This window comes from Uloborus diversus, chromosome 1 (genome assembly GCF_026930045.1).
Source record: "Uloborus diversus isolate 005 chromosome 1, Udiv.v.3.1, whole genome shotgun sequence".
In the NCBI taxonomy this organism is placed as follows: domain Eukaryota; kingdom Metazoa; phylum Arthropoda; class Arachnida; order Araneae; family Uloboridae; genus Uloborus; species Uloborus diversus.
Genome location: NC_072731.1, coordinates 79626229 through 79653124, shown reverse-complemented (window position 1 = coordinate 79653124; position 26896 = coordinate 79626229). Strand labels below are relative to the sequence as shown.

At 33.1% G+C, this 26896-nt stretch overlaps 1 protein-coding gene across 1 annotated transcript; it reads left to right on the top strand.

The window, feature by feature from the left end:
* On the top strand, nucleotides 1–26120 carry LOC129230624 (dentin sialophosphoprotein-like). The gene is made up of 2 exons (XM_054865043.1): nucleotides 1–468; nucleotides 17814–26120. Exons 1-2 carry the CDS (start codon nucleotides 267–269, stop codon nucleotides 18980–18982), a joined length of 1371 nt encoding a protein of 456 aa, XP_054721018.1. The 5' UTR covers nucleotides 1–266; the 3' UTR covers nucleotides 18983–26120.
* The last annotated feature ends 776 nt before the right edge of the window (nucleotides 26121–26896 follow it).

Sequence of the window (26896 nt, the reverse complement as noted above, 5' to 3'; positions counted from 1 at the left end):
AGACGTGATTGGTTGTATTTTCGCGCCGCTGCTCCGTTCGGAAGGTAGGAAAGAGAGGAATAAAGTGCGGTTCAGTTTCCTGTTCCTTTTCTCTGGATTACTTTTGCAAACTTCTCAAGAGTGTCTGTGCAAAATAGTGCGCATTGGATTACTTTTTGACGATTTTAAAACTTAATTATATATATATTTTTTTTGCATTCATCGAAAACTTTTTTTTATTGGTTCATGCGTTTTGGAAACATCGATGAGCCCATTGTTGTTTCAAAATGACTCTCGTGTTGCCTTTCGGTGGTGATCAAATAAATAACTCGTTGTTTTCTGGCACCGGAAGTAGTCGCAATTCCAGCATGCCTTGCGTGTTTGATGGAGAAGCATTAGACTTTGAATCAGCATTGATGACGGATTGGACATCAGACATAAGCGATTACAGTACTCCAGCTGATGATTTCACGACGCCAGCGCCATCTGGTGAGTAACATTGCAACGTCCTTAAGTATTTCAACATTCCCTCAAATGTTTTGTAAGCATCCTCAAGGAAATGACAGATTTAAGATTGGCATTTGGTTGCACTCGAAATTCGATTGCATTTTTTTTTTTACTCAAAAATTCTTTAAAAAAAGCAATGCTAATTGAGCTCTATTGAATCGACAGGCTTGAATCCCCCCCCCCTTTAGCAATTTGGATTCAATTCGTATTTTTAATGGCATACAGGGGGAGAGGAGATAAAAATACCTTATCACGAAGAATTACTTTTCCCGATTTTGTAAAATGCAATTATAGTGCTACTTTTTCATCATAATCCTTTTTGTTTACTTTCTTTTACTGACATTCACAAAAGTAATTGTAGTTTATTTTTATGAAATGACTGAGTTTATACATGCATACTTTTTTCAGTTACATTTTTTGGGGCTGTTGCATGATGTACACAATTGAAAAAACAGCTTTCATTGGTTGCTTCCTGGAATCGGTTAAGGGCAATTTCGTGCCATTTAGTTATTTGGATATAGGAAGCTTGGATATCTTTCTTTTATTTTTCTTTTTGCGACAAGATTAAAAATGGTGGAAAATGTTCATGTATGCAATGTACATACAAAGTTAATTTGACGTAATTGTTTTTGGGGGAAGATCCCTTTTAGTTTGGACATTTGTTTTATCCCATCGTTGCTTGTACTAAAATTAATTTTTTGAATGGCCTCTTCAAATATCCATTTAAAATGCCTATTCTGCTTTTTTTTTTTTTTTAATTTTAAAAACAATCTCTAGTTTTTAAATTTAACTTAACTGTTTTGTAGTGTGACTATTTCAATATCATAATCTTAATGTTGTGAATTTTGTCTTATTTTTGTAAAGGAAAGCTTAAGTTTTGACTTAATTATAGTGCTTCGAGGATGGACAATACAGTGTCTTAGTTATTGCATATTTGAGTGTAGATAATAAAGTTGAGATTTTGTGTGTGTGTGTGTGTGTGTGTTTTTTGAGAGAGAGAGAGAGTTGTGTTATGCATGCTAATTTTAAAGATCCAGTTAGCTTTAGGAAACTAATTTCCCCTCAAATTTACAATTTGCACAATATGAATTTTTTTTTTTTTTTCAGTCTTTTATGTTTGTGTGTTAAAACTGAAAATAAATATGTGCTCTCCTATCTACAACTAATTAGAATAGTTTTGAATTTGGTAGAGAAGTGAAAAACAAATAAACACATATTTCCCAAGCATTGTTTGTCGAATCGGACTTGGGGCGGTCCTTAATTCTGCTAAATTGTATTGAAATTATCGAGGGGAAGGGAAAGTTATTCGCGCGTGCTTCCGTTGATCTGAACTGCCGGTAGGTGTCGCTACTTCGCCGGCTTTAGGAAGTAGGAAGTGCCAAAAGGGCAGCGTCAAGCAAGCGGAAATAGTTCACATTCAAGACCTAGTTCTACCGTTCTACACGTGCCGAAATGTTTTACGAATAATATTTTAGCCATCTTCCCGAAGAGAGATTTGTTATTTATGTTACGCCGGGGAGATGGCAGGAGGGGAAGGGCGGGTCTTTATTTACAGAAGAGTTACTCGATGTTTGATTAAATTGACAACTTCAGAAAACATTGCAAAAATTGTGAAACGTTTTGTGAATTTTTGTCACATTATTGTATTTTTGCATCGTGTTAAAATTACCACTAAAATTTTTATTAAGATTCGTACAAAACATTCAAAAATAAATAATAGAAACTTATCCCTATTTTTTTTATACAGATTGTCCATGCACGTTAAAAAAAATTACTGAATTGCGTTCCATTGTATTATGTGAACGTTCTTTAGTATAAATTTGAAAAATTGAAGTTATTTACTACAACTTAATTGAACTAATTATATTTATTCTTGAATGCGTCGTTTTTTCTTTCTAATATTTATTTTCAAATAATCTTAGAAAATTTCGCCCAACATCAGCATTTTTTCCTCGAGGCTATTAAAAAAACCTACACGAACTCACAGAAGTGTCTTCTATTTTAATTCTTGCTCTTTCTCCAGTTAAAATGTACTTCAAAGTATGAAATGCAACAGTTTAACCAAGCACAATGCTTTTGGCTTCAATGAAAAATATCGTTTAAAATGATAATTTAAAAAAAAACCCTAAAAGGAACGAAAAAAGACCTAATAATGTATGAAAATAATTATCCCCCCTCCAATTCCCGAGAATCATGATTAAATGCCCTAAATATATATATGTGCACACACACACAAAAGCATTTAGCCCTGTTGATCACCAAAGCTTTGCCGATAGAAAAAATCTCTTGTGCATGCGCGTTGCATATCCGAAGAAAGCAAGAAAATCTCTTTTAGTGTAGTTATTAATGACCTTGCATTTGTACCCTATTTGAAGGAAATCAAATAATGCGTTTCTTTGCAAACTGCTCCCAATAAACAAAATCAAAAACAAACGGAACGCTAAATGCATGAGAATGCGCTTTCGTTCAGTCAATCAATCCCGTCGTGTGATTTTGTCGCAGTAACATACTTGCGAGGCGTTTTCTAATGTTTTATAACATAGTTGATTGGCTTCATGAACAATCAGAGTTGTCGTTTTTTTTCTTCTAGAAAGCATGTTAAAACAATTGAATTTAAGACATAAGTACAAATAGAAGTTCGATATAAGGTGAAAATAGAATTGTTAAAGGCATCTTGAATTACAAAAAACCCCTTTCTTCAACTTTAAACTTCTGAAATTTAAACTTTTCCATGGAGTTATTTTATTTAGCGTAATGCATGAAGGTTTTGATTTGCGAATATTTCTTAAATGAATTCCTCAATTTTAGAACTCTATTTTCATATCTCACTCTTTGTGTGACATCCGCCCACGATCCTAAATTCGAACGTCTGTTCCGAAGGGCAGCGCCCTTTATTCGCGTGGGTTGTTGACTTGCTTACGCCCCCTCCATCTCCAATTCGATTTCGTCACCTTATCCATCGTGCAAATACCATACAATGGTGCCCCACACAGTTTTCCAAATTAAGGTTTCGGGGAAATGTCCTTTGCGAAGCGTAGGTGTGAAGACATATCGATAATTTGTTTTATTTTGGTAATAATGCACAATATGTTTTGTGCTAGAATATATTGAAAGTTTTAAATGTCATTGTTAGAATAAATTTCCCAAAATATATCGAAGTTAAGATAAATAAATACCTTTGTGCTGAAGAATAAAGTAAGAAATAACAACGTCCAAAAAGCACCAGTTGCAGATCACTGCATACACGTGTTTTGGCGTTACAAGGAACGCCTTTTTCAATGCAAAAAGTAATGAGTTTATGGATGAAAAGACCTTTTCAACGCCGAAACACGTGTCTGTAGTAATCTGCAATTTGTGCTTTTTTGACATTGTTAGTTCTTACTTTATATCGGAGTTAGTTTCGAAAATCAATGTGACCTTCCCTTACAAAATTATTATTATTATTTTAGATGATGATAATTTTTTGCGTTTCTTGGATTTAAAATTTTGAACAGCTATACATTTTCCGAAAGAAATAGCATTTAGTATTTTTAGAATTAGAATCTTCAGTTTAGAAGAATTAGAACCTTTGTTGGTAGAATGTTGTCCATTGTGATTTTTTTTTTTTTTTTTGAGAGAGAGAAAAAGCTGTTGGTGAACACAGTCAGTTACATATTTATAATTTATTTTGCATAAGATCTGGTTTCAAACTTTGAAAATCTTCAAATCAAATCAACTTTCCTTTTCCTCTGGTAATTGTATGTTGTACAATTCATTATAATTTTACTCAAATACTGATATTAATTCAGAATGTATCATTGACGACATTTTACTGCACGAAAGTACAAGTTTTTTTTTTCTCTCAAACAAGGGGAAAAGTTGGACACCACACGAAAAATATAGAATTTTGACGCCTAAATTTTCTCCCCTTCCTCTGATACATAGTGGAAATGCCTAATGTTACGCATGTTTAATGTTAGCAAAAAGAAAAGGATCACAAATTAAGGATTGCATATTGTCCTTCATCTCCAATTGAGAGGAAAAAAAACTTCTTGTGGTTTCATTTAAATCAGTCATCGATAGCGAAAGCGATACTAGTCCACTGGCGGAATATCGATGAATAATCGGTGGAAACGTGCGGGGAAAGTGACAGTTGATCGCAAAGCCGATTTGCCAAGATCTCGCTCAACCTTGGAACAAAAAAGAGATCCGCTGCGCGTGTATTGGGTCGGAAATGTATCAGCTAGTTTTAACTAGCTCCACTGAACGGTGTTGTGTGGAGGTCGGACGGGTGTAGTTTCTTTGTTTATTCTTTAGCGCTTCGTTGGTTTTCAATTGCTGCTCTTTTCATGCTAGTTTGCTCACATATTTTGGATAGATTATCTACTTGAGAACTGTGTTGTTACTTTCTTAATTTAATTCAGAATCTTTTATTTTATATTTTTAAGAGTAACAGCGTCAACTTCAGTGATACTATTTTGTATTTATCTTATATTTCGTTTGGGATGTGGGTCACTCGCAAAAATAGCACAGTTCATATCCGTACTGTTGAATTTTTGTTTGTACGTAAATAATTTATAAAAGGTTTAAAGATATATTGACCACTGTAATCAGACCCGTCATTTCAGAATATTCTGGGGGGGGGAAGGGGGGGTTGCAAAGGTTTGTGTTCAGTACATTTTATAGGGTAAAAACAGCAAAATACGTACAAAAATGCCTGTGTTTCTAAAATCCAGAGGGGGTTATTTGACCCTCCTGATTGCCCAAATGTCGGGACTCTCTGTAACTCATGGAAGTATGATTGAGTGGATGGCTACGGCTTTAAAAATTCGTTCTAATCAATTAGAAAAGTTACAGTTGCAGAACGAACATAAATGAAACAGTGATTCTAAAACTTATTCTGTTTACATTCTCAAGGAAAAACTGCGAATTGTTAGCCCCATTAAAGTCGTACGTTTTTAAATTATTCATTACAATCCATCTTCTGTTTCAGTTATTTAAAGAAAACTTCTCGAAAAAATGTTATATTATTGCATAAGAATTAATAAGTTTTTCATACAGTCTATTGAACCGATAGTACCATCGTCCACATAAATATGTATGCACTTTCGAAATTTTGAAAGGAAAATTGAAAGGAAAAAAAAAGGTGGAAAGAGAGGGAAGAAGATTCTCTCTCGTGAGGGGGTAAAAGGGAACAAAGTACGACCGACACGCGTAACCTCGCTGAAGAAAATAAGGTCGTGTGCGCAACAAGTTATTCAAATCTGGGTTGCGGTTGCTCTGCACCAAGGTCACTGATCCCCTGAATTCGGAAGAATCCCCCGTACCACCGCCGTACCTGCCCCGTACGGCAGCCGGCAAGCGGGATTTTTTTTTCTTCCGCTTTATTAGCGAACCTTTTTTCTCTCTCTCTTACATTGCTCCCCCCCCCCCCCTCCTGCTTTGTAATTGAATGGTTTATTTTATTTCGTTACTACGACACTTTTTTTTTTTGGGGGGGGGGATATTTATTTTTAAATGAAAGTTTAGGAAACGTTACCAGTCTTACTATTTTCTTTTGGCACGTAATTGCAACAATAGATTATTTCGCAAATTACAAAAAAAAAATATTACTAATCTATTATTATTGCTATGCAATTTAATAAATTAAAATAATTTTATTTATTATGCTTTAAAAACTGATAAATTTGCGAAAGGAGTATGTACATCGAACTTCAACGATTGTTATGTTTCTTCAATATCTTTATCTTTCTTAGTTTTTGCTGACTAAAAATCCCTTCAGAAATTCATTCGGATATAAGTATTTATTTGAGGAACATTAAGAATATACGTTAGAATTAGGTAACTTTTTGAAATTTTTAAAACAACTTGATTGCATTTTTGTCTTTAATCAGTACCAATAGGTCGTTCTCACCAGTTTTAAAAAGGCAATCCGTTTTAAAATTCCCCCCGTGGATTTTTTGAGCAATCACAATTGCTTATTGTTCTTATTAGACCGTCTTTGATGTTCCGTGCCTTTTTCAACCACCACCGTCACCTGCTGGCGCGGCTCCGTCCTCCGGTAGCCGCTCCTGGTCGGTGCGTCCATGTCCTAGACACACGCACGCTCATACACATACGCACTCACACACATACACACACGCCAACGTGCATACAGACAGGTCTACGCACACACAAAAGCCTATACATACACAACTAATACACACGTCTCCGTTCAACAGGAGGGTAGAGTTGGAGGGACAAGAGCCGTGTCTAGAAACAAGTGAGTAGAGTAGTAACCAATGAGTAGGGTCCTGTCGCAACTCGTGATTGCGAAAAACATAATTTGAATTCAAAATTTAAGAATTCAAATTACTTTTTTTTTTGGTCGTTTCAACCTTGCATATAAATTCATTAAAATGTTACCTGGAAACATTTAAATTCATTTAAATTATTTTGTGAATAAATATTGGTCTTGAATTTGAACGTTTATGAGCAGTGAAATAACAATTATTTTACATATTATTAATGTGAACGAAAAACGGCATAGAAGTTTTACGCGTTCTAATTTGTAAAACATTATGCACTTCAGTACAATACGTTACATAAATGCAAATCTTACAGTTGTTTTCATTTTGCTGAATTTTGTAGAGCGCATAAACATGTTCATATTCTGAATTTTCAATTCGAAAATATATAATTTTTTTCAGTTATATGTATGTCATGAAGTATGATTTTCGTTTCAAATACGTGTTCTTAAAGTGCGAAACTGGGAAAGTCTGTACTAGACAGAGGCCGGTCGTAACAATTACATTATTCGTTAGTAGCAACAATTTTTTCAAGTTCTAAACGATTTTTATGTATATTATTAAATTTGTTAGAAGAAAAAAATCCTAAAAATGTAATTAAGTTTTTGAAAATAATTTAAGTTCTTAAAGGTTGCATGATGATTTTGTGAAAAAAGTTTTACTAATTACTTCATATCTTTCGTACATCTTAAGAACATAAATTCATTTTTTGAGTTGTCGCTTGATAAAGTTGATTTTTTTAATGGCTATTTCGCAATTTAGTCACACTGCAGCCGGTGGCGAGCGCTAATTTTACCCTTTGTGTCTTCATTCCGAAACATACAGTGAATTTTCATTTGTGCTTGTGAAATTAAGAATATTTATTTACTTCAAACTAAAGCTTTGAACTAAAATGTATTACTTTTTATACTGTCAAAAAATTAAATAAATAAATAAAAAGTGCTATTTATATTTTTATTTTATTATTTCATGATGTTCGAGATCATTTTTTAATTCACGTTCCCTCCTTCCATTATTTTTCCTTTTGACATCTTCAACATTATATAATCCTCGAGAAGGAAATAAAAACTCTGCTATCTATAGAATACTCACGTGACCTAGAGGCATGTTTTTCGATGTTTGTATCTAACCGCATGTGACTGTCAAAGCTGTCAGGAACAAATTGCTAACAATTCGGGCGCTCTAATCCAACCGTGTGATCACGTGACGTCAAGTCGAGTGGGCTTCTGGGTACTACTTACCATGCTTGGCGGAATAATTTTTTTGGCTAGGTGTTTATTTTAACAACGGGAGAGCTGTCAAAGCTGTTAGGTGAAACTTTTTTTTTGCTCATGTTTTTTCCCTGCACTATTTTTATGCGATACATGTAAGACTTGACTCTTTTCTTCAGTATATATTTTTCAATGCGTACGGTAATAAGGAAACTTTTGACACTTGAAAAATAATAGTGAAACTTTTGGTTGTTAGAAAAATTACTCAAGGTATCATTTATTTAAAAAGTATCAGAAAACATGCAAATGAATCCATTTTTTCGATTTATTTTGGAGCGAAAAGACTTAAGTTCATCTAAATAACTCATTACTATCTTAGAGCTAGGCATGTAATTTCTTAGACAGCAGTAGTTCCCATCCTCCCTAGAACGAGTCCCCCCCCCTCAATAACCAGACCTTCATGGAAAGAGAAAAATACTCCTAAAAATTTAAATGCGCAATCTGTGCCATGCCCCCCCCCCCCCGCCGCTGGCTCCCCTGATTAAAAAATAGTAATTTTTTTTTACAGACTGGTGAAATCTTTGCATTTTTTTTTACAAACACACACGCACACTGGGTATTAAGGAACTATTATACATATGTTAATTATACGATTTTTTAAACAAAAATAATTTCAATATGTCTGAATAAATATTGCAACTATCATACATATAAGTAAATAAACCTTTGACAAAATATCAGACAATTATGAAAAGAACTCACAAAATTAAAGTTTAAAAATCTAAAGAAACACGCTTTAGAAGCAAAATGAACTAAAAAGGTAAAAATAATCTTTGAATGACAGGTATATAAAGTAATTGACCAAACACTTAATTTTACTGTAATAAAAAAAGCGTGGGGTGGGGAGGGGGGGGGGCTGCCTATTTACATTTTTTGCATGGATAACAAGTGGAAGAAATTTAAGACAACTTTTAAACTATTATTTTATTATATATTATAATGGAATGTATCTTAGTATTCTATTGCATTATTTGCATCAGACATTTTGAATGCTTTCTGGTAAATTCATGTGCAAACATTGTTACACTCCGCATCTCTGATTTGTACGTTGTAAGTAATTTTAATAAGCCACTGGCTATTTGTCCAAAGGAAAGTTGGACCCACAAACATACAAGTTAAGCTAATAAAAGCGTGTTAACTAGAATAAACTAATAACTTATCGTTTATAAATTAATTTGATTTTTGTATATTGCATTGTCATCGGGTCTGGGGTTGCATTCCAAATTTTAAAAGAATCCGATCACAAAAAGTGGGCGAAAATTGATTTGCAAGATTATAAATTTAATTTCGGTGTAGACGGGATTAGAATGCACTCCCGATGATTCCCGGAGGTGGACGTCAGCGAAGACCTGGGCCTTAGACCGCTCGGCTACGAACGCTCACAAAGTGGTGGAATGTACTAACAGTAATAAGCCATTAGCTCTTAGTCCAAAGGAGAGTTACTCACAAACATACAAGTGAAGCTAATAAAAGCGTGTTAAAAAAAAAAAAAAAAAGAATTGTGTCGTACAGACACTCGACAGAAGTGAAGCTTTTATCTTTTCTTTCTCTCTCTTTTTTTTACATTCTGAACGATTGCTTCACATGCACGTTTTATCTCAAGCGACGCTCTTGTTCTTTCTGGGCCTGACTTAAGCATATTCACAACAATATTTTTCATTTAAATGACGAAAATGAATTATAAACTAGAAAACTAAACAAAACTCGAATTCCGCTTTTCAATTGTCGCCAAAAACAATGAACAATAATATAAATTATTAAGTTAAATTTGTTAATAAAAGTTACTGATGACTTGACTGGAATCGAAGAAGCCCGCATTGTTTGTAAAGTTTAAATCCAAATATATATACCTGCTTAAATTCAGCTTTGGAATTAATTTGTTAAGTTTATTAACAAAACTAACTTCATACTGTCTGACCACGGATTGTATGGAAAGACAAACATCCGTTTTACAGCCGGAAATGGACGAACTCATTATTTTTTAGCGAGGCCAGCTTTTGTAGAAGCAGAGTCTCATTCAAATAAGCAAAATACCGGCATCAATTTTTTACTTTTCCCCCTCATTCAGATAGATTCGTCTTATTTGGACGTTTGAAAATTCCATACAATCCGTGGTTGGACAGTAATTACTCATACTTTTCATTGTTTCTGGCAACAATTAAGAAACAACTACGTCACTTCCGTCACACAAAACGTTTGCCGATCAGACTTTCAAAGCTCTCGCATAAAAAGTCACTTCAAAAATATCGCATGAAATGTATAGTATAACCCCGATTTAACGATCGTCAAGGGACTGAAAAAGTTATCGTTACATCAAGGATATCGTTCAATCGAGGAGCATAAATATTCAATGGAGTCAAATCCTTACTTTTTGATTTTTCAAAAAGTTGTTCCTTTCCAATTTTGTGTACTCACTTATTTATGAATGAATAAGTTTTTTCATCCAGAAGCTCACATTTCTTTGCATTGAAAAAGGTGTTCCTTGTAACACCGAAACACGTGTCTGCAATATCTTGCAATATTTGTGCTTTCTGACGTTGGATTAATGATTTTTTGAATTAATGCTTATTGTTACAGTTAGCTCTATCCCATTCGAGACATTCTAAGAGAATGAAAATCTAAAAAGTGCTTTTGCATCTTTTATTTATTTTTTCGAACTCGGTACGTCATGAAGTTTTAACGTAACTACATGATTTTAATTCGTAACAATATTTTTTTTTTATTAAATCAAAAAATGCTTTTTATCTTCGCTGTCTGAAAGATAAATAATGTTGGAACTATAAGCAAAATTTCAACTTTGTATTTTTAAAACATGCCTCTAGTCCCCGAGTGTATTTAAACGTTCTATTGTGTTTGTTCTCCGTGTTTTTATTTTCGTTAAATTTGTAACAAAGTTTTTCGGAATCTATCCTATCTGATTTACATTACACTTTTGATAGGTATCTGAAAATTTCGCAAAATTTTAATTTTTAACTTAAGAATTAAAGAAAAAGACAATAATAAATGAAATAGTGATGCTAGTAAGAGTATTTTAATTTCTATTGTCGTTTTCCTTGTTGATGACCAAGATCGCTGCCTGTTCTCATCTTACTTATAACGTATGCACTAGACTTTAAATTTTTAACAAATCTCTGGTTACAAAACTTTTTTCATCCGAATAATCTCAATGATCGTTTTTTACACATTTTAAAAACTATATACATTATATTAATCCATAATAATATAATGTTCCAGTTACTCTATTACAAAAATCATCATTTTAACCATTGAAATTGCATATGAATTAAAACTGAAGCGTGATGTTATCGAATTTTTAAAATGCTAAATCGTGTCAAATATTTTTTTTTTTATTTAATTTCTCAAATTACATTTTCTGTGAATATTTCAAGCAATTTAGCCTGTCATATTAGGGGTTTCACCTCGGAATGCGAGATAAGAAGCTGTAAATTCGAAAATACCTTTATTTTGACATTCTAAATGCTGTCTCAAAAGTCTCATAAAATCTCGTGTCCGCGTCTTTAGATATTCAAGGTCAAAGGTCACAAAAATCCGTTTTTTTTTTTTTTTGCAAATATCTGGTTTCCTATAGGTTTAATGTTATAAACATATGTTTTAAATATCATAGAGCATAAAATTCTCTACAATTTTTGTAACAAACATTTTTTTTGTACCAACAACCGATTTTGAGATAGTGGCCGAAGAGCGCGCAACTCTTCTGCATTTTCAACATAATTCAAGGTCAACCTTAGTTCCCATAAACAATATACGCCGTTTGAAGTCTGTATGTCTTCAAAAATTTTATAATGGGGTCGTTTCCAAAATTTTAAAAGTATTTTTTTTTCTGTAAGAGAGCATGCTAAAAACATAGAATCTGACCATTTTTTAAATAATTTTTTTAAGTTTAATTTTTTTAAAAAATTACTTAAATCGGTGCTCTTTTATCGTTTAACGCTTCTGCCGATGACATCAAAAATGATGAAATGCCATTCAGTATTGCCATTCACAGTCCAAAATATTTAATTCGCATCTTTACTCACGTGTATTGGTCACGATATGGTTGATAGCAAGCGTAGAGCGCAATTGAATTCGCTTCTTGATTATCATAACGTGGAAATGCGGTAGAAAGATTAGCCATAGTGCATCATTTGTGACGTCATAAAAACCACGCCTTGTTCGAAGAATCGGACATTTTCAAAAATTAATTAAAAGCTAGCTGTTGGGAAAATAAAAGCATTTTCTGAGTCCATGTTTTATTTTTTTTTTGCTTATTCTATCAATTTTAGTGACAAAAAGTACTACTTTTGACTGAAGGAAACAACCCCATTATGAATGATTTACATTTTTTATTACTTATTACATCACATTTATTATTTTTCATTAATCAAATATATATTTGTTTACTAACACTTACCTGTTCGTTTAATTGTTTATACATTAAAGAAAATTGTTTATACATTATGTTTGTAACTGTTTTTTTACACTTTACTGTTTTTGAGATAGAAGGCAGAGAGCGCGCAGCCCTTACGGTGATGATTGCTGGTTAAATACTATGACAATTGTTAAAATTTAATGAAATAAAGTTAAAACGCTCTGATAAAGTTTTACCGGTTTCAATTGTCAAAATCTGTGAAGATTAACGACTGCAGAGTATCTGTAGATCCATTGCTATTCTTTCAAAGAATTAGAAGCAGGTTTTGAAAAAAAAAAAAAAAAAACCCCAAGGAATATCTTCATTATTAACTAAGCCCGTATCCAACACCTTTATTTGACAATGTTGGAATATGAAAAACCACGAAATCGACGTTATATGATAGTGAAACACCTGCGATCCCGTCGTTTGGAGCAAGGATGATACGTTTTGGTTATTTTATATAGATAAAAAAATTTTTTTGAAGATATACAAACTTCAAACGGCGTATATTGTTTATGGGGACTAACGGTTGACCTTGCATTATGTTGAAAATGCATAAGCGCTGAGCGCTCTTCGGCCTCTATCTCAAAAATCTCAAAATTGGTTAATGGTACAAAAAAAAATGTTTTGTAAAAAAATTGTAGAGAGTTTTATGCTCTACGATATTTAAAACATATGTTTATAACATTAAACCTGTAAAAAACGAGATATTTGCAAAAAAAAAAAACCTTGATTTTTTGTGACCTTTGACCTTGAATATCTAAAGACGCGGACACAAGATTTTATGAGACTTTTCAGACAGTATTTAGAATGTCAAAATAAAGGTACATACGAATTTACAGCTTCTTATCTCGCATTCCGAGGTTGACCTTTTTTTTTTTGGCTAAAATGACTAATTGGGAAAGTTACTCCGATTGCCAGTTTGAAAAAGTTTCAACATTTTAAGCGAAGATTTGTCGCTGCCTTCTACTGCTTTCCGACACTTTCACTTCTTCATCGCATCACTGCTTGCGTAAAGGGGAATCTCCGTGACGTAAGAGACGACTGATTGCTGTGAAAATATTTTCCCGGTGTCACGTATTCCGACGTCATTTTCGTTCCGTAGATAAGGATTTGAGTTGTGACGCAGGCGGAGTGTGATTTGCGAGAGTTGGTTTCATTTTATTAACCTGTTTTTGAATGACTTTTGACGCAATAGAAATTTTTAAAAAACTGCCCATTAACGTGTTGATTTGCTTTTTCCTCTGCCACCGTTGTTTTTTAATTTCAAGAAAAAAGATTTTTTTTTTGTAAGTCTTTTGGTGTTTTGTATTTTGGTTTCATTATTTTAAATCTTAAAAGACTAAAATTTAGGGAGAATGGCGAACCTCGGCAATTTTCTCCGATTCTCTCTTTGAAGATAGTTTGGGCCCGAAACAATCGCTCACGGACAATTCAAAACATTTTATTAAAATTAATGCGAGTGGGATTTCGCTCCCCCCCCCCCTTAAAAGAAAAAAAGAAAAGAAAAAACCTTATGTGTAAAGTTACTGATCTGAAAAAAAAAAGATTGATTTTTGAATGCTTTATTACGCGCGTTAAGACGACTCGTTAAAACGTTAAAAATACTATTGCTCTCCGATAAAAATTTGTACTGTTTTTGGATTTAAAACGTTTTATAATTTTTAAATTTTGTGCAAAATCAGTGAAATAGACATATAAGCATTTCTTAAGATTCTGGAAATAATAATGATATTGAATGCAACAGAAAACATTTTATAATCTGAGGATGCACCAAAAGATAAAAAGTCGGCTAATTTTGTTCCTTTTTCTCGCTACCAAAGAAATTACCGTGAAGCATTCAGCTTGGAAGGGAATTTTCTTTTCACATTTCATTAATGTATGTATTTTTAAAGATTATGCAGTAGAATTCATGATATCAATCAAAACTTTGAAGTTGCCTCTTTGCCCTCCATGGAAATGTTTGTAAAAAGAAAAAAATAAGATATAAATTGTCTGTGAAAATACCTAAATGACAAATGTCTAATTTGCTGTGGTGGAAACTTCTGAAATCGCTTCTTTTCTTTTTACTTGCCTCAAAGAGCTTTTACTGTGTTTAAATTAATGCCGAAAATGGGAGTTTTTGGAAAGTGTTTACCTAGTCACTAACTTTGCGTTTGATGAAAATTAAACCACGTTTCATGTGGTTCTTGTTTTTACATCTAAGATTAGGTTAAGTGTATTAAATAATGAATAATGTTATGGCATTGCTGTATTCAGGGGCACAGTCATGTGACAGGTTTCTCCACTGATTTTTTGAGTGAGGGGAGGCTAAGGATTTTTTTTTTTTTTTGTCTGTTTTCTTAGGAGGTCTGCTTCTTGGAGCTGTCCTCCAAGCCATTTTAGCGCCCTGTTATATTAAAATCTACGATAAGAAAGAGCTTATGGCCAAAGATTTGTCTCCAATATAAAGACGGTTCAAAGTTGATATGTGTGCGAACACGCTAAAAGCTTTCAAAATATGAATATTGATATTGAACGGTGTTATGTAAACATTCTGTTGATATACATTACGTGTAACCACAGTGAGGCCTGACTGAAAGTGCAATTGCGCCCTGACCTTCTACTTCCAACTGGTTTTCGCGTGGAAGACCGGTTGAAAAACGCCGCCCGGTATAAGGGAGTAGAGTCTAACCTGTGTGATGGTTCACCTTCCCTTGCGTGACCTCGTTCGAGAACTGCTTGACACAATGCCCTGATTCCGATTCCCACGCAGTCAACTGTTTGACATTGTCCCCGTTCGCGGTTCAGCCCCAAGGGCTCATCCCGCAAGCAATTTCACGGGTGACGCTGTCGATCTTTCACGTGCCCTTGTTTTGATGAAGTGAGAATGCTTTCTGGTTCAAGGGTATTCCTTTCTATTTTACACAACCTGTGTTCGTATTGAGGAAGTCAGAGGAGTTCAGTAATTACTTTCTAGAAGCCGGAATTTAATGGGAAATAGCTTACAAGCTGGCGAAACAACCCCCCTTCCGGAAAAAAAAAATTTATGAGAACCTCTTGTTACCACTTTTTGATAATCCAAAAACCTTTTGAGGAAAACAATTTACTTGCAGAAATGTAATAATTAAGTTAGTTACAGTGAGACTTGTGTAAATTGACCACCAATTTCACTGAATCTCTTGTTCCCACCCTTTGATAACCCGATTCCAAAAACCTTTTGTCGAAATAACAATACTTGTAGAAATGCAAAAATTAACATTTAGTTACAGTAAAACTTGTGTAAGTTGACCATTTATGGTGTAGTACTTTAGTGGTCAACTTACGGAGGTTGATATATCGTCGCGTCGGAGAAACACTAAGATATCTAATCCTGGAAATTACATTAAGATAGCCTACTGTTGCTCTGAGGCGACGATATATGATAGAGGACTAATTTTGTATCTGATAACAGCGGACCACTTTACAGGTTTTTCCATTACTACAAAATATCTCAAGTTCTGACTTCGAAAATTGCCATGCTTCCCATCTGCATGACATAACTCCCATGAAATTATACGTTTTATTGCAACTGAAAATTATATGAATGTTTGTGTCCCATTCCTATTGTTGCTGTGGAGTCGTAGTCGAAGAGTCGGAATCAGATTGATTTTGGGGTAAAGGAGCCGGAGTCGTTCCGACTCCGAGGTTTTTTATTTCTTTAATTTTCACTGACTCTCCTTGCATTAAAAAAAAACTGACTACCTATTTATTTGATTACATGCTACTAATAAGAAAATGCTTGTCATTGTAGCAACCAGCTGGCTTGATTATTTATCGAGCTTTCTGTAACAGTACCTACGCCGTCTCCTAATTGGCTTATTTTATAACTTTATTTAAATGATAGCAACTGTCAGCAAACAGTTTTGTTGCCTAACATTTCCTAAGTAATCACTTTCAAATAAAAATAACAATATATTTTTTACCTCGATCTCAGTTATAAAATAGTAAAAGGAAAGTATGAATCGCTTGAGCAAGTCGGGAAACTTCTGAGAGTGCTTAGTAAATTCAAATAAGTGTTGGCTTGGCCCGGAAACGCAAATCCAAAAGATCCAATAAAATATGAATTTTTTTTTTTTAAATCTTAAGACTTTATTTAAGAAAGCTTGGTTATCACCAAAAAGTTCAAAATAAAATCAGTACATGATTTCTTGGTTAAAACACTGAATAATTGTAGTTAATCCTAAAATCTTATTAAAGTTAATTCTAAAGCTGCTAATAAAACTAAAAATTAAAAATTGAGCCAAGAAATGTAGCTTTATAGTAAAAGCTATTCGTACAAAGCTGTATACCGCCGCATTTTGGGTAAAACTTGCTCCAGAAGTACATATACCCGACCTCTCCCCGCAATATAGTGCAATATTTTCGTTGAAATTGTTGAGATGAAATTTCAGATTTAGGGGATAATTTTGGGGAAGTTTTTCAAAATAAGAGTATTTCAATTTTTATAAACTCTGAGATTTAAGTTGAGGTGGTACCCACCAGATGGGTGTCACCCGGGAAGGGGTAGAACCGCCCCCGTCAAAAAAAGTTTTTTGACTAAGAAAAACACCCTCAAGTTACAGCTTTCAAAAATTGAAAGCATAGGATTTGATCAACATCTGTTATTTAAACATTAAAGGGGAGCAAATTAATCCTATTCAATTTTTTTTAAAGGGTATTTTTAAGTAATCTCACTTTAGAAATCGCAACTATTGGACAATTTGATTTTCAAATTGAATTTCTAAAGTTGTATACATCTTAGGTTTACAATATACCCCTTCCAATGAGGAAGGGGGATTTGGAAAAAATTAAAAATAAATAAATAATAAAAAAGCCAGAGTCGGCAATTTTTCTTTCGACACCGCAGCCCCGGTTGCAACAATAACATAAATATTTATGGAATGGATTTTTTTTTTGGGGAGGGGGTGGGTGGAGTAGAACCTCTACTCCCCTGCTACGATCTGGAGATACTAACCACAATGTTGCTTTTTTTTGTACTGGTTTTCATCCATCTTAGTAGAACGAGTACTCAAGTCGAGAAAAATGATTGTTTTACTGATAACTTCACTTTGAGTGCCAAAGCAGAAGTAGTGGTTTTCTTCTGACAACTTACGAAATGTTAAACTGAATATTTGATCTATTTTATATTAATTGACTTGTTTTCAGTTGACAGTGTGGAAGGTCTTTTTATGTAAGGTATTCATATTTTGTCCCAGTCTGCATTGGATCTTTGTTCTCAGGAATATAACTGCATTTCATTTAATTTTTTACCTTGTTATTTTTATCTGCAACTCAACAATCGAATTCATTTGTTCAGCTGTATATCCCATAACGTGATTTTATATTCTTCGTTACTAATTTTAAGTTCTTTTATTTCAGATTCAAGTGATCTTAAGAGAAAATCATCCATCTCTGATAACGAAGTTCAACCCTCTCAGCCCAAAAAATTGCGTACAGATCATGATGAAGATTCGGTGGACCATATGCAATCCGATATCGTGTCATCATCCACCTCATCTTCATTGTCCATTGATTTCAACGAGCCTACTACCTCGTCATCTTCAACATCCCCGTCATCATACCTCGATCACACTTCTTTGGATAGCACATCCTCGTCCCCCACATCTTCCTCCGAAGAACAAGAGGCATCTCCAGCCGAGGACGAAGACTACCTGCCACGACGCCGTGGCCCGCAAATGTGGAACTCCAGACAGAGATGGAAAGACGAGCGGAAGAAAGTGCTAAAAATGTCCGTAAACAAATTAACGGAGATCGAAGATCCCGAACTTTGCCTCCTGAGGTCAGTGCTCATCAACAACACCATCAAAAGGTTGCATTTTGATATCAGGAATGAGCGCCAAGCTAAGATCCGCCAGCGACAGCAGCGGATGGACTACTACGCTGAGAAATTCCAGCCATTAGACGTCTTGGGTGACGACACTCCAACGTCCACCGATCCTTTTGTTTCCGAGTTGGACAACCATGGTCGACTTGACGACGAACCCACCAAGTCCTGTACGAGCAGCTCTGATCTCTACGACGAATCATCCTGTGACGAGATCTTCGGCATCAGTGAGGATTTCCTGCGAGTGGCCATTCCAGACCGACGAGTGTCCAGTCCTGTTCCAACCTCGCAGCCGGACAGTTCCGACATGGACACTAGTAACGGTGCTAGCGGCGAGAGTGAGCAATCTATTGTGGCGACATCGAACACTCAAACCACTTGTTACACCAGCAGCAACTCTTCGCCTCAGCTCTCATCATCCTGTGATAATGCCATCGACTGTGCCTCATCTCGTTTCTATCCAGAAAACACTGCCCCCAGCAGCACCCTCTCGTCTGACAATTCCAGCTCTGGGGTTTCGTCTTATTCTGTGTCATCGTCGTTTCGTCGTCTGGTTGGCCAAGTGAATGGGGGTACTCAATGTGCGACTCAATTCAGAACTAACGGGGTTGGCAGTGGTGGGGACAATATCTTCCCGCCAAGAGTGCCCATACTGGACTCCGTTGTTTATCATAGCCTCCTAGCTTCTCTGGAATCCTCCTGAGAGAAACAATCACCCGCCTCCTATACTTTCCCCCTTTCCTTAGATTTTTTGTGCACCGAAATAGGAAATGTTCAGAATTCAAAAGCAAAAACTAGATTTTATACATTTTCAGAGATGTTTATTTTTACATTCTGGAACCAGTAATGACTGAGTTTGCAATCAATAGTTCCAAGACTTGTCTGAGAAGCAGTGTTTTGACTTGTGTGTTATTCCTGATGTGCATTATTCTGTTATTGGTTAGAACAGAATATGATTCTGTCTGAAAATATGACCATATGCAAGGGCTTGTTTCGCAACCTACAATCGGGAGGCACGTTTAGAGAATCTAGCGTCTCAGCTTGATGTTTTGACCAATAGGCGAATGCTGGAAATTCGAAAACCTGATATCAGGATTAAAAAAAAACAATTCAATGTTTTAATTGAAATAACTAGAAACAGGCTTTTATAAACAAAATGAGCTAATATTTCAAAGCTGTTATGCAAATTATAGTTCACAATTTTAATCAAAACAAATGTAAATTTTTTGCATTTTAAAGATTTTACTTTGAGTAATTTTAATTCCTGAAGATTATTCTAAAATTTAGTAATGTGAGTTATTCTTAAACACTAAGCTATATTATTAGGCATGTTTTAGCAACTATATTCGCTCTAGGTATTACTTATTACAAAGTACTATCAATAGTTCCGTGTCTACTATTGATGGTACTTTGGCAGGTCTTCTTGAACTTGTATCACACGCAGAAACATTTTCAGCCAACTTTTTGCTCAGCCATTCTTTTTGGTCATAGTAATCACATTTTAAGATTAATTTATACTCATCATCATTTGACCTGTTGTCTCGTTATTTATTACATTATTTTATTCACCTATTGGTTTCGTGTCTTTCGCCCCTCTCATTTTGGAGCTGAAATCTTGTAGCGGTAAAGAGTGTAATTTATTCAACTCAATGACACCGCAAGAGTCACTCTGTTTGGTTGAGGGGCAAAATCCGAGCAACTTTAAAGAAAATGTTTGCATTCGAGCTACTATTCTAGAAGAATATTGATGATGGAAAGGGCGGAAACGAAACGATTGAGTAAAATTTTGCCTGGAAGTTCTTTTGCGTGTGTTTTCAATTTAAGGGTACTTTACTATGGAACTTCAGAAGTATGCAAACAAAAGTTGGCGATTATTTTTTTATGTTTAGCTCATCAAGCTCCAACGCTGCCGTTTCAACCAAATAAATAATTATAAAAGTTTTACCTAAAACTTCTATGCAATTGCCGATGTGTCCCTAGTGCAATGCTGGCTTGCTCTAAGCACCACTAAACCGATCTCAATCGCTCCATTACAAACCTATGCTAATAGTTCCGATTGGGACCAAACCAGAAACAAAATTTTCGATCTGTTGCAAATCAAAAGCTTCGGAACATTTCTTTATTTTGCGTATATTGATTGAATTGAAGGGAAAAAATATACTTGTTCGATAAAGGTTTAAGAAATACGGACTACGGTTTCACTTGTATATAGACTTATTTGTAACTGTTGCTTGCTTAAATCCGTTAGTCATATTTTCTATGTGTTTAGTTTGACTCGCTGGTTTTAAGCAGTGAAAAGACTGAGAGAGTTTTCTTTTATTATGTTTGCGTGAATGTACTTAGCGTGGAAGTGTGGTAAAAAAATATCCTGCTGAAGTCATTTTAAAAAGAAATTGATCATTAGAATTATTACGTACAGTTATATTTGATTCTGTGTTACCTTTATATTGCCATTTTGTTACTTAGCAGCCAGTATGTGAAACACATTTAATATTGTGAATTCTTTTGCACAAGTGTGGAAATCAATTTTTGAAAAAGAACTAATAATAGATGGTCAGTATGTCCCTTTTAAATACTATATGTTCTTGATATTCTTATCGTGTTATACTTATCTATGAATTTCATAATAATGCAGTAAATGACGTAGATAAAATCATAAAACTTTTTATAATAAATAAATAAATGAATAAATAAAATAATAATTTTTAAAAAATGTTTTGTTCTGAGAATATATTTGTTGAACTCTTAAAAACATTTATCAGGAATAGTATATATAATTTTTATGTGCAGTCAGTACCATTTGTATATGCATTAAAGTTATTCACTTTCAGCAAATTACACTACACACAACTATACAATTAACATTATACGAATATTTTTTAATGAGTATACGAGAAATATGCAATTAAACTTTTTCGATTTTTTTTTTTTTTTTTTTTTTAAATCAGTAGACGTTACATTCATAAAAATTATGATACAGTAATCTGAACAAAAAGCCTTAATCTTGGAGGGAGCAAGAAAACAACTTTCACTGATATCTCTGAGATCACAATTTATGCTTTAAAAATGAGGTTTCTTGTAGGGGATAGTGCATGTATGCAATATCCATGCAATTTTTACTTTGATTACATTGGTTTGGTCACTAACGCATTAACGCGTCGACTCACTTAAAAGCGTAAAATTCAAATTCTTTTAAAATTATGTTGAAGAAAGAAACCATGAAGTGACTTTTAGAGAGCAATTTATTTTCTTAAGAAAATTGAGTAAAAGTTTTTATAAATGTGACGCTGGGCGCTAATGTGTTAGTTCCACAATATAGTTAGGGCTATCCTTGATACTGGTCGATTTCTGTCGTTTTCGACCATCACGCGTCTTGTATGACGCTGTGACGTTCATCGCAGATACTTGAAAAAGCGTGCAGACTAGTTTCAATTGAGGCAAAAAAAAAAAGAAAAGAAAGAAAGAAAATTTTGACTATAAAATTATCTTTAAATTTCAAGAGTACGAAGATTTGTACCGCATTTTTTAGGATATTACATTTGTCTGGTGTCCGAGCTGAAAACGATGGGGAATTTAATTCTAGGCGTAAGAGAATAGAGCTGAATGGTTTTAAATGGAGACTAAAAAAGTGCCTTAGTTTAATTTTCGAAGCGGAGAATTTAACGGTATTGGAAAAAAATGTTAACTTTATAAACTAGCAACGATAACAGGTACTGACTGGCATATAAAATTTAAATGAACGCATGCTTTGATTTTCACATTTGTATTGAAGAAAACGTAACAAAAGCTTAATTTGCGTCTTTCAGGGGAACAAAATTTTGGTTTCACATTGCTTGCTGCAGCGACAAACTTTCCTCGCTTGTCATTGATTGTAAATTAATACATTGACTCGTTTATTCCATAATTTTAAATTAATTTTAATGAATAATAAATCTGTTACCAATGATGTGAAGTCATTTCGACAACATATTTTGGGGGTGTCGCGGCTCGTGTGAAAGCAACATGAGTGTTTTACTTACAAATAGCTGCCACTGTAGCAGTACAATTGCAATGTTAATTCAAAAATTTCAGTTTTGCAATCAACTTGTATATTTTCAACTACTATATATAGATATATATATCAATTTAGAAAGCATTAACTATTACTGTTTTTGCCTCTGTGTTATGATCAAACGTTTTTCCTCAATCGAACAAAAAACTAAACTAAATAAATAAATAAATGTGTTAAACTAATTGGCTGATAGAAGATCATGAAATGGTACATTATAGGGCGACAATCAAAAAGAATTAGTGTTGTGAGAGTAATAATTGATAAATTCTGTAATAAGTTTCAATTTTTTTACATTTTGATCTTACCAATTTTGCCTTTCAACTTTTTAACGAGAATGAACATTTTTATGGTCTAATTAACGAAGTTTATTTTATAGTTTCTTTTGTAAATGCTATAGCAATCTAGTTTTCCCTATGCATCTTTACAACTTGAATTGTTATGTCCTTGACATTTTAAATATGTATATTTATAAATACTGCGTAGGACCAAAATATATAAAGGAGGATTTTGATTTTGTATGTTTGTAAGAGCACGCAGAATGTACATTTATTTTTCAGCTGTCGATTCTGCTTTCGCATTCTCTTGTTATTGAGGTCTGATTTTATGCTTGAATAAAATATTGCTTTTTTTTTCTGTGATTCAGAAACTCTTACCTGTGTACGTTGTAGCAATATAGATCCCAATTCAATATGAATTTTGAAAGAAAAGTTAAATTTTATGTATTTTCATTTTGGCATGATTAATCTGAGGTACGTATTTCAAATATTTTCTTAAGGATTGCTTAAATAATTTTAATTGTAGTATTATGCTCATTTTTAATTATGTAGTTCATTGTAAAATGGTTTATTTTCTAGTAAAATGAATTACTACTTATTTCCTGGCTATACATTTGTGAAAAATTAGTACCGATAAAATAAGAAGAGATTATTCGATTTTCCCTCAGTTTTCAATTTTTTTCCAAGATTATTTTATTTTTTAAAGGGTAAAATTTTTATTATATTCAAAGGTTTTTTTTTCCTTCAGAAGTTTTAATTTCATTGATAACGGTTTTATCTGAGCAATAATATATTTATGAAAGTTTTCGAGTTAAATTGTCAGCCCTGGTATTTATCATTAAATTATAAGTTTTTAAAATATGTCTTGCAATATTCAATAAAAATGAAGTAAATTTGGAAGAATTTCCTTGTTTGAGATCTCAAAACTAAATGTTTTGCTGGATTTGCATGCCTCATTAACTTATTTTCATAGTTACGACAACAGACTGTCCTATTTTAAAAATACTGAATAAATATTTATTGTTAAAAATATGCATTATGTATTGCATAATTGTACAGCATAAAACATTTCTGTATTTGAATATTTATATATATTTTTTACATTTTTTAAAAAACGGTAAAAAGAAAAAAAATTAGTTTTGCAATGCTTTTAGCTACCAGTTTTTCTAAGTCGCTTGTAAACAGCTAAAGTTAATACGTTTTGATAGTTGTGCTGCCCATCTAGTCGTGTATAATTTTAAATTTAAAATTTCAAAATCTTTTTCAAGCACTTATAGAGCAATAGTACATTTTTAAAATCAATATTATCACTTCTAAATCAGACTTTACGTTTTAAAAGTTTAAAAAAATACAGGGACTTAAATCTGAAAACGCGTGCTTTTCTTAATCAGTCTTAAACGCTTTTAATTTTAATGATAGAAAACTTATTTGCATTTAAAAAAAGTATGTATTATTTTCCCGTCAAAATGATCTTACTTATAAAAAAAAATGTTGCGCTCTATTTTCTGTTTAATATAGTATCAGCTTTGACAATCAGTTCAGTGTCCAATTTCACTATTCTAGGCGCTGTTTTTAATGTTTTTTTATATATATATATATATTTTTTATTCGCAATAACAATTGCATGCATTGTCTTCGTGTGATGGAAAAAATAATAGTAAAATTTGCCAAACGTATTCGTTTTATTTGTACATTAGGCATGTATATGGTGACACTTTAGCATCATGTATGAGCATTTCGAATAAAATATTAAATGCATCGAAACCTGTCAATTCATTTTTTAAAAATAAAGTGCTTTTATCTATAATTAAATTATCTCCTTATCTTTTGGTAATTTTGAGCTTCACTATTATCAGGGGTGCAATCTCCACAAGAGTAAGGACTCCCCCCTCCCCAAATATCGCGTAAACCACTCAAGAGCAAGAGCCCTCCCTTCCCCCTCAAAAAATTTTAATGGCGTAATCTGCGCTTCGTTCACCCTTACTTGAGCACCCCTGTTACTATCCCTTGAAATTTATCAAAATCAAAGCTTATGAGTTTGCATTGGTTTCAGCATCGTTTTTTCTTATCCGAAGCATAAATTGAAAAAGCGCCGCCTATGGGCACGCGGTAGCAATAATATAGTGTCGTTGGGTTCTAAATATTTGTCAAAGCTACTACTAAAATGGAGTGGATACCAAAAGTTGGCCTTTTCACTATTTCACCGTTATGAATATCAAAAAAATATGTGAAAATGATTGCTTTTGACCACAAAATTTGCCATTTTTTTTAAATATATATATCATAATATGTATTAGAGATATAAATTAGTACAGAAAGAAACATCAGAATTATTTATTTCATATAGATTGAATTACTTACATTATTTGAAAAAGATGATGAATCTTTAAGAAGCTGTATTTTTTACGAGAAATACTGTGATATTTGTTGCCAAGCAGTGATTGACGGTTTGCTGCTAAAGCCAGTGATGTCTGCCTTATTCGATGAGTAACATAAATTATCTGTTTGTCGTGTTCTTTTTTTTTTTTTTTGTACGTAGTTGAGTAATGGCAAGGAAATGGTACAGAAATTATTAGTCACATTCGTTTTCGAGCTCTTCATTCAAATCAATCAAAAATTTAACGGGACTGTTAATACTTTATAATGTACAAAAATTATTTATGGTTTGCTCTACAAAAAAAAATCTTTTTAATCAGTGCTGTTTTTTACCAGTAACTTATTTTTTCTTTAATCGTTGTGATTTGTTTTCGCTGATTGAGGTGGACCTATGAAATAGCATTTAAAAATATGCTCTTTAATTTGTGTTATTTATGATTTTTGTGTCTCATGAAAGGGAGAAGCTTTCAATTTTTAAATCGTTTATTATTTTTTTATTTTTGTCTCAAACCGCTGCTACAAGTGTTTGTATGTTAGAAGGAAAATTAATATATATTATATTAAATAAAACTGAGCAACTATATCTTGATGCCATTTAAGTGAAAAAAAGTCGAAATTAAAAGGGAAAATAACCTTTTTTTTTTGTAGCTTTCTATTAAAAGGCGTGTATGGGGCTCAACGTGTTTGTTGAAACGTTTGTTCCACATGCTTGCGAAATCTGGCAGCGGTTTAATGCGCAAGAACATTCTAACCCCACCAATGCAATTTTTATATGGTATTTGGAGGTATAAAAATTTTTAAACTTTTGTATCTGACAATTTTGACAAAAGTAAAAGTCATTGATTTTTGATTTGAATAAAGTGAAGTGAATTCATTTCCTTACCATTTCCAATTACTGTGACTTTGTCTTGGAATGAGGTTTTTTTTATTTTTTTCCTTTCTTTAAAGTTCTTTTTTGCCTTTTTCATATATATATATATAAAATATATATATCACGTTGACTGCAGTTTCGAAAAGCGGCGGAACGATCTGTACCGCAAACGAGCGTAGTTTGTACTTGATGCCAAATAATTACTCTGCAGTCTTTGATATGCTGTACATTTGAGCTGCAATATCTATATAATAAATGCAAATGGAAGAAAAAAACTTGTTTACTTTTTTCATGTGTTTGTGTCAATTTCACAAATTTGTTGTTTATTGTAAAAGTGGTGAATTTCCATATTTTTAAAATGTATTTCGCAGAATGGAATCACATTTCATTATATCTCTTAGCATAAAATTGAAGCAACTCATTTTTCCAAGGTAAATATTTGAAGGAATTTTTTTTCAACTGGCTTTATGTAATCAGGACGAATATAAAATCATTAAGGAGATACTAATTCACTTTTACTATGGTCGATACACATTTTGATGTGTCAAAGAGATGTAACATTTCCGGAAATTTTGAAAATGGAAAAAATGATTATTTTGCAATTAAGAGCATAGTTTCTTCATAGTTATGTGTTTTCTTAGAAAACACTGAGTTAAATATTTGAAAATATATGCACTCCATACTCTTTTTTCTGTAGTAACAGAACTGTGCATAAAACTTTTAATTAAAACAAAAAATCATCCCCGTTTCATTACTTCTGTAGCTTTTACCTTATTTAGAACGCGAAAATTAGGGCATTTTTTTTTTTTTTTTTTTTTTATAGCTTTTGTTAGTATTTTTGTTATTATTTTGGCTAGGATGAGATTTTCGAAAGTGTTAAATCAATTTTGTGAATTTTTTAAACATAAAGCTGACTTTTCTGTTAAAGTTGTTACACGTATTTGTACTAATGTGGGTATACATATATACACAAACATTAAATAAACATGTATTAAAATTTTGCCTTAAACATTTCTACGATATTATTAATATGATTCTGCTATT

Bases quoted from the DNA above. Each gene is read 5' to 3' on its own strand.
- LOC129230624 (XM_054865043.1), top strand. From the start codon at position 267: ATGACTCTCGTGTTGCCTTTCGGTGGTGATCAAATAAATAACTCGTTG. The intron at 469-17,813 runs GTGAGTAACATT...CTTTTATTTCAG, and splicing joins CACGACGCCAGCGCCATCTG to ATTCAAGTGATCTTAAGAGA.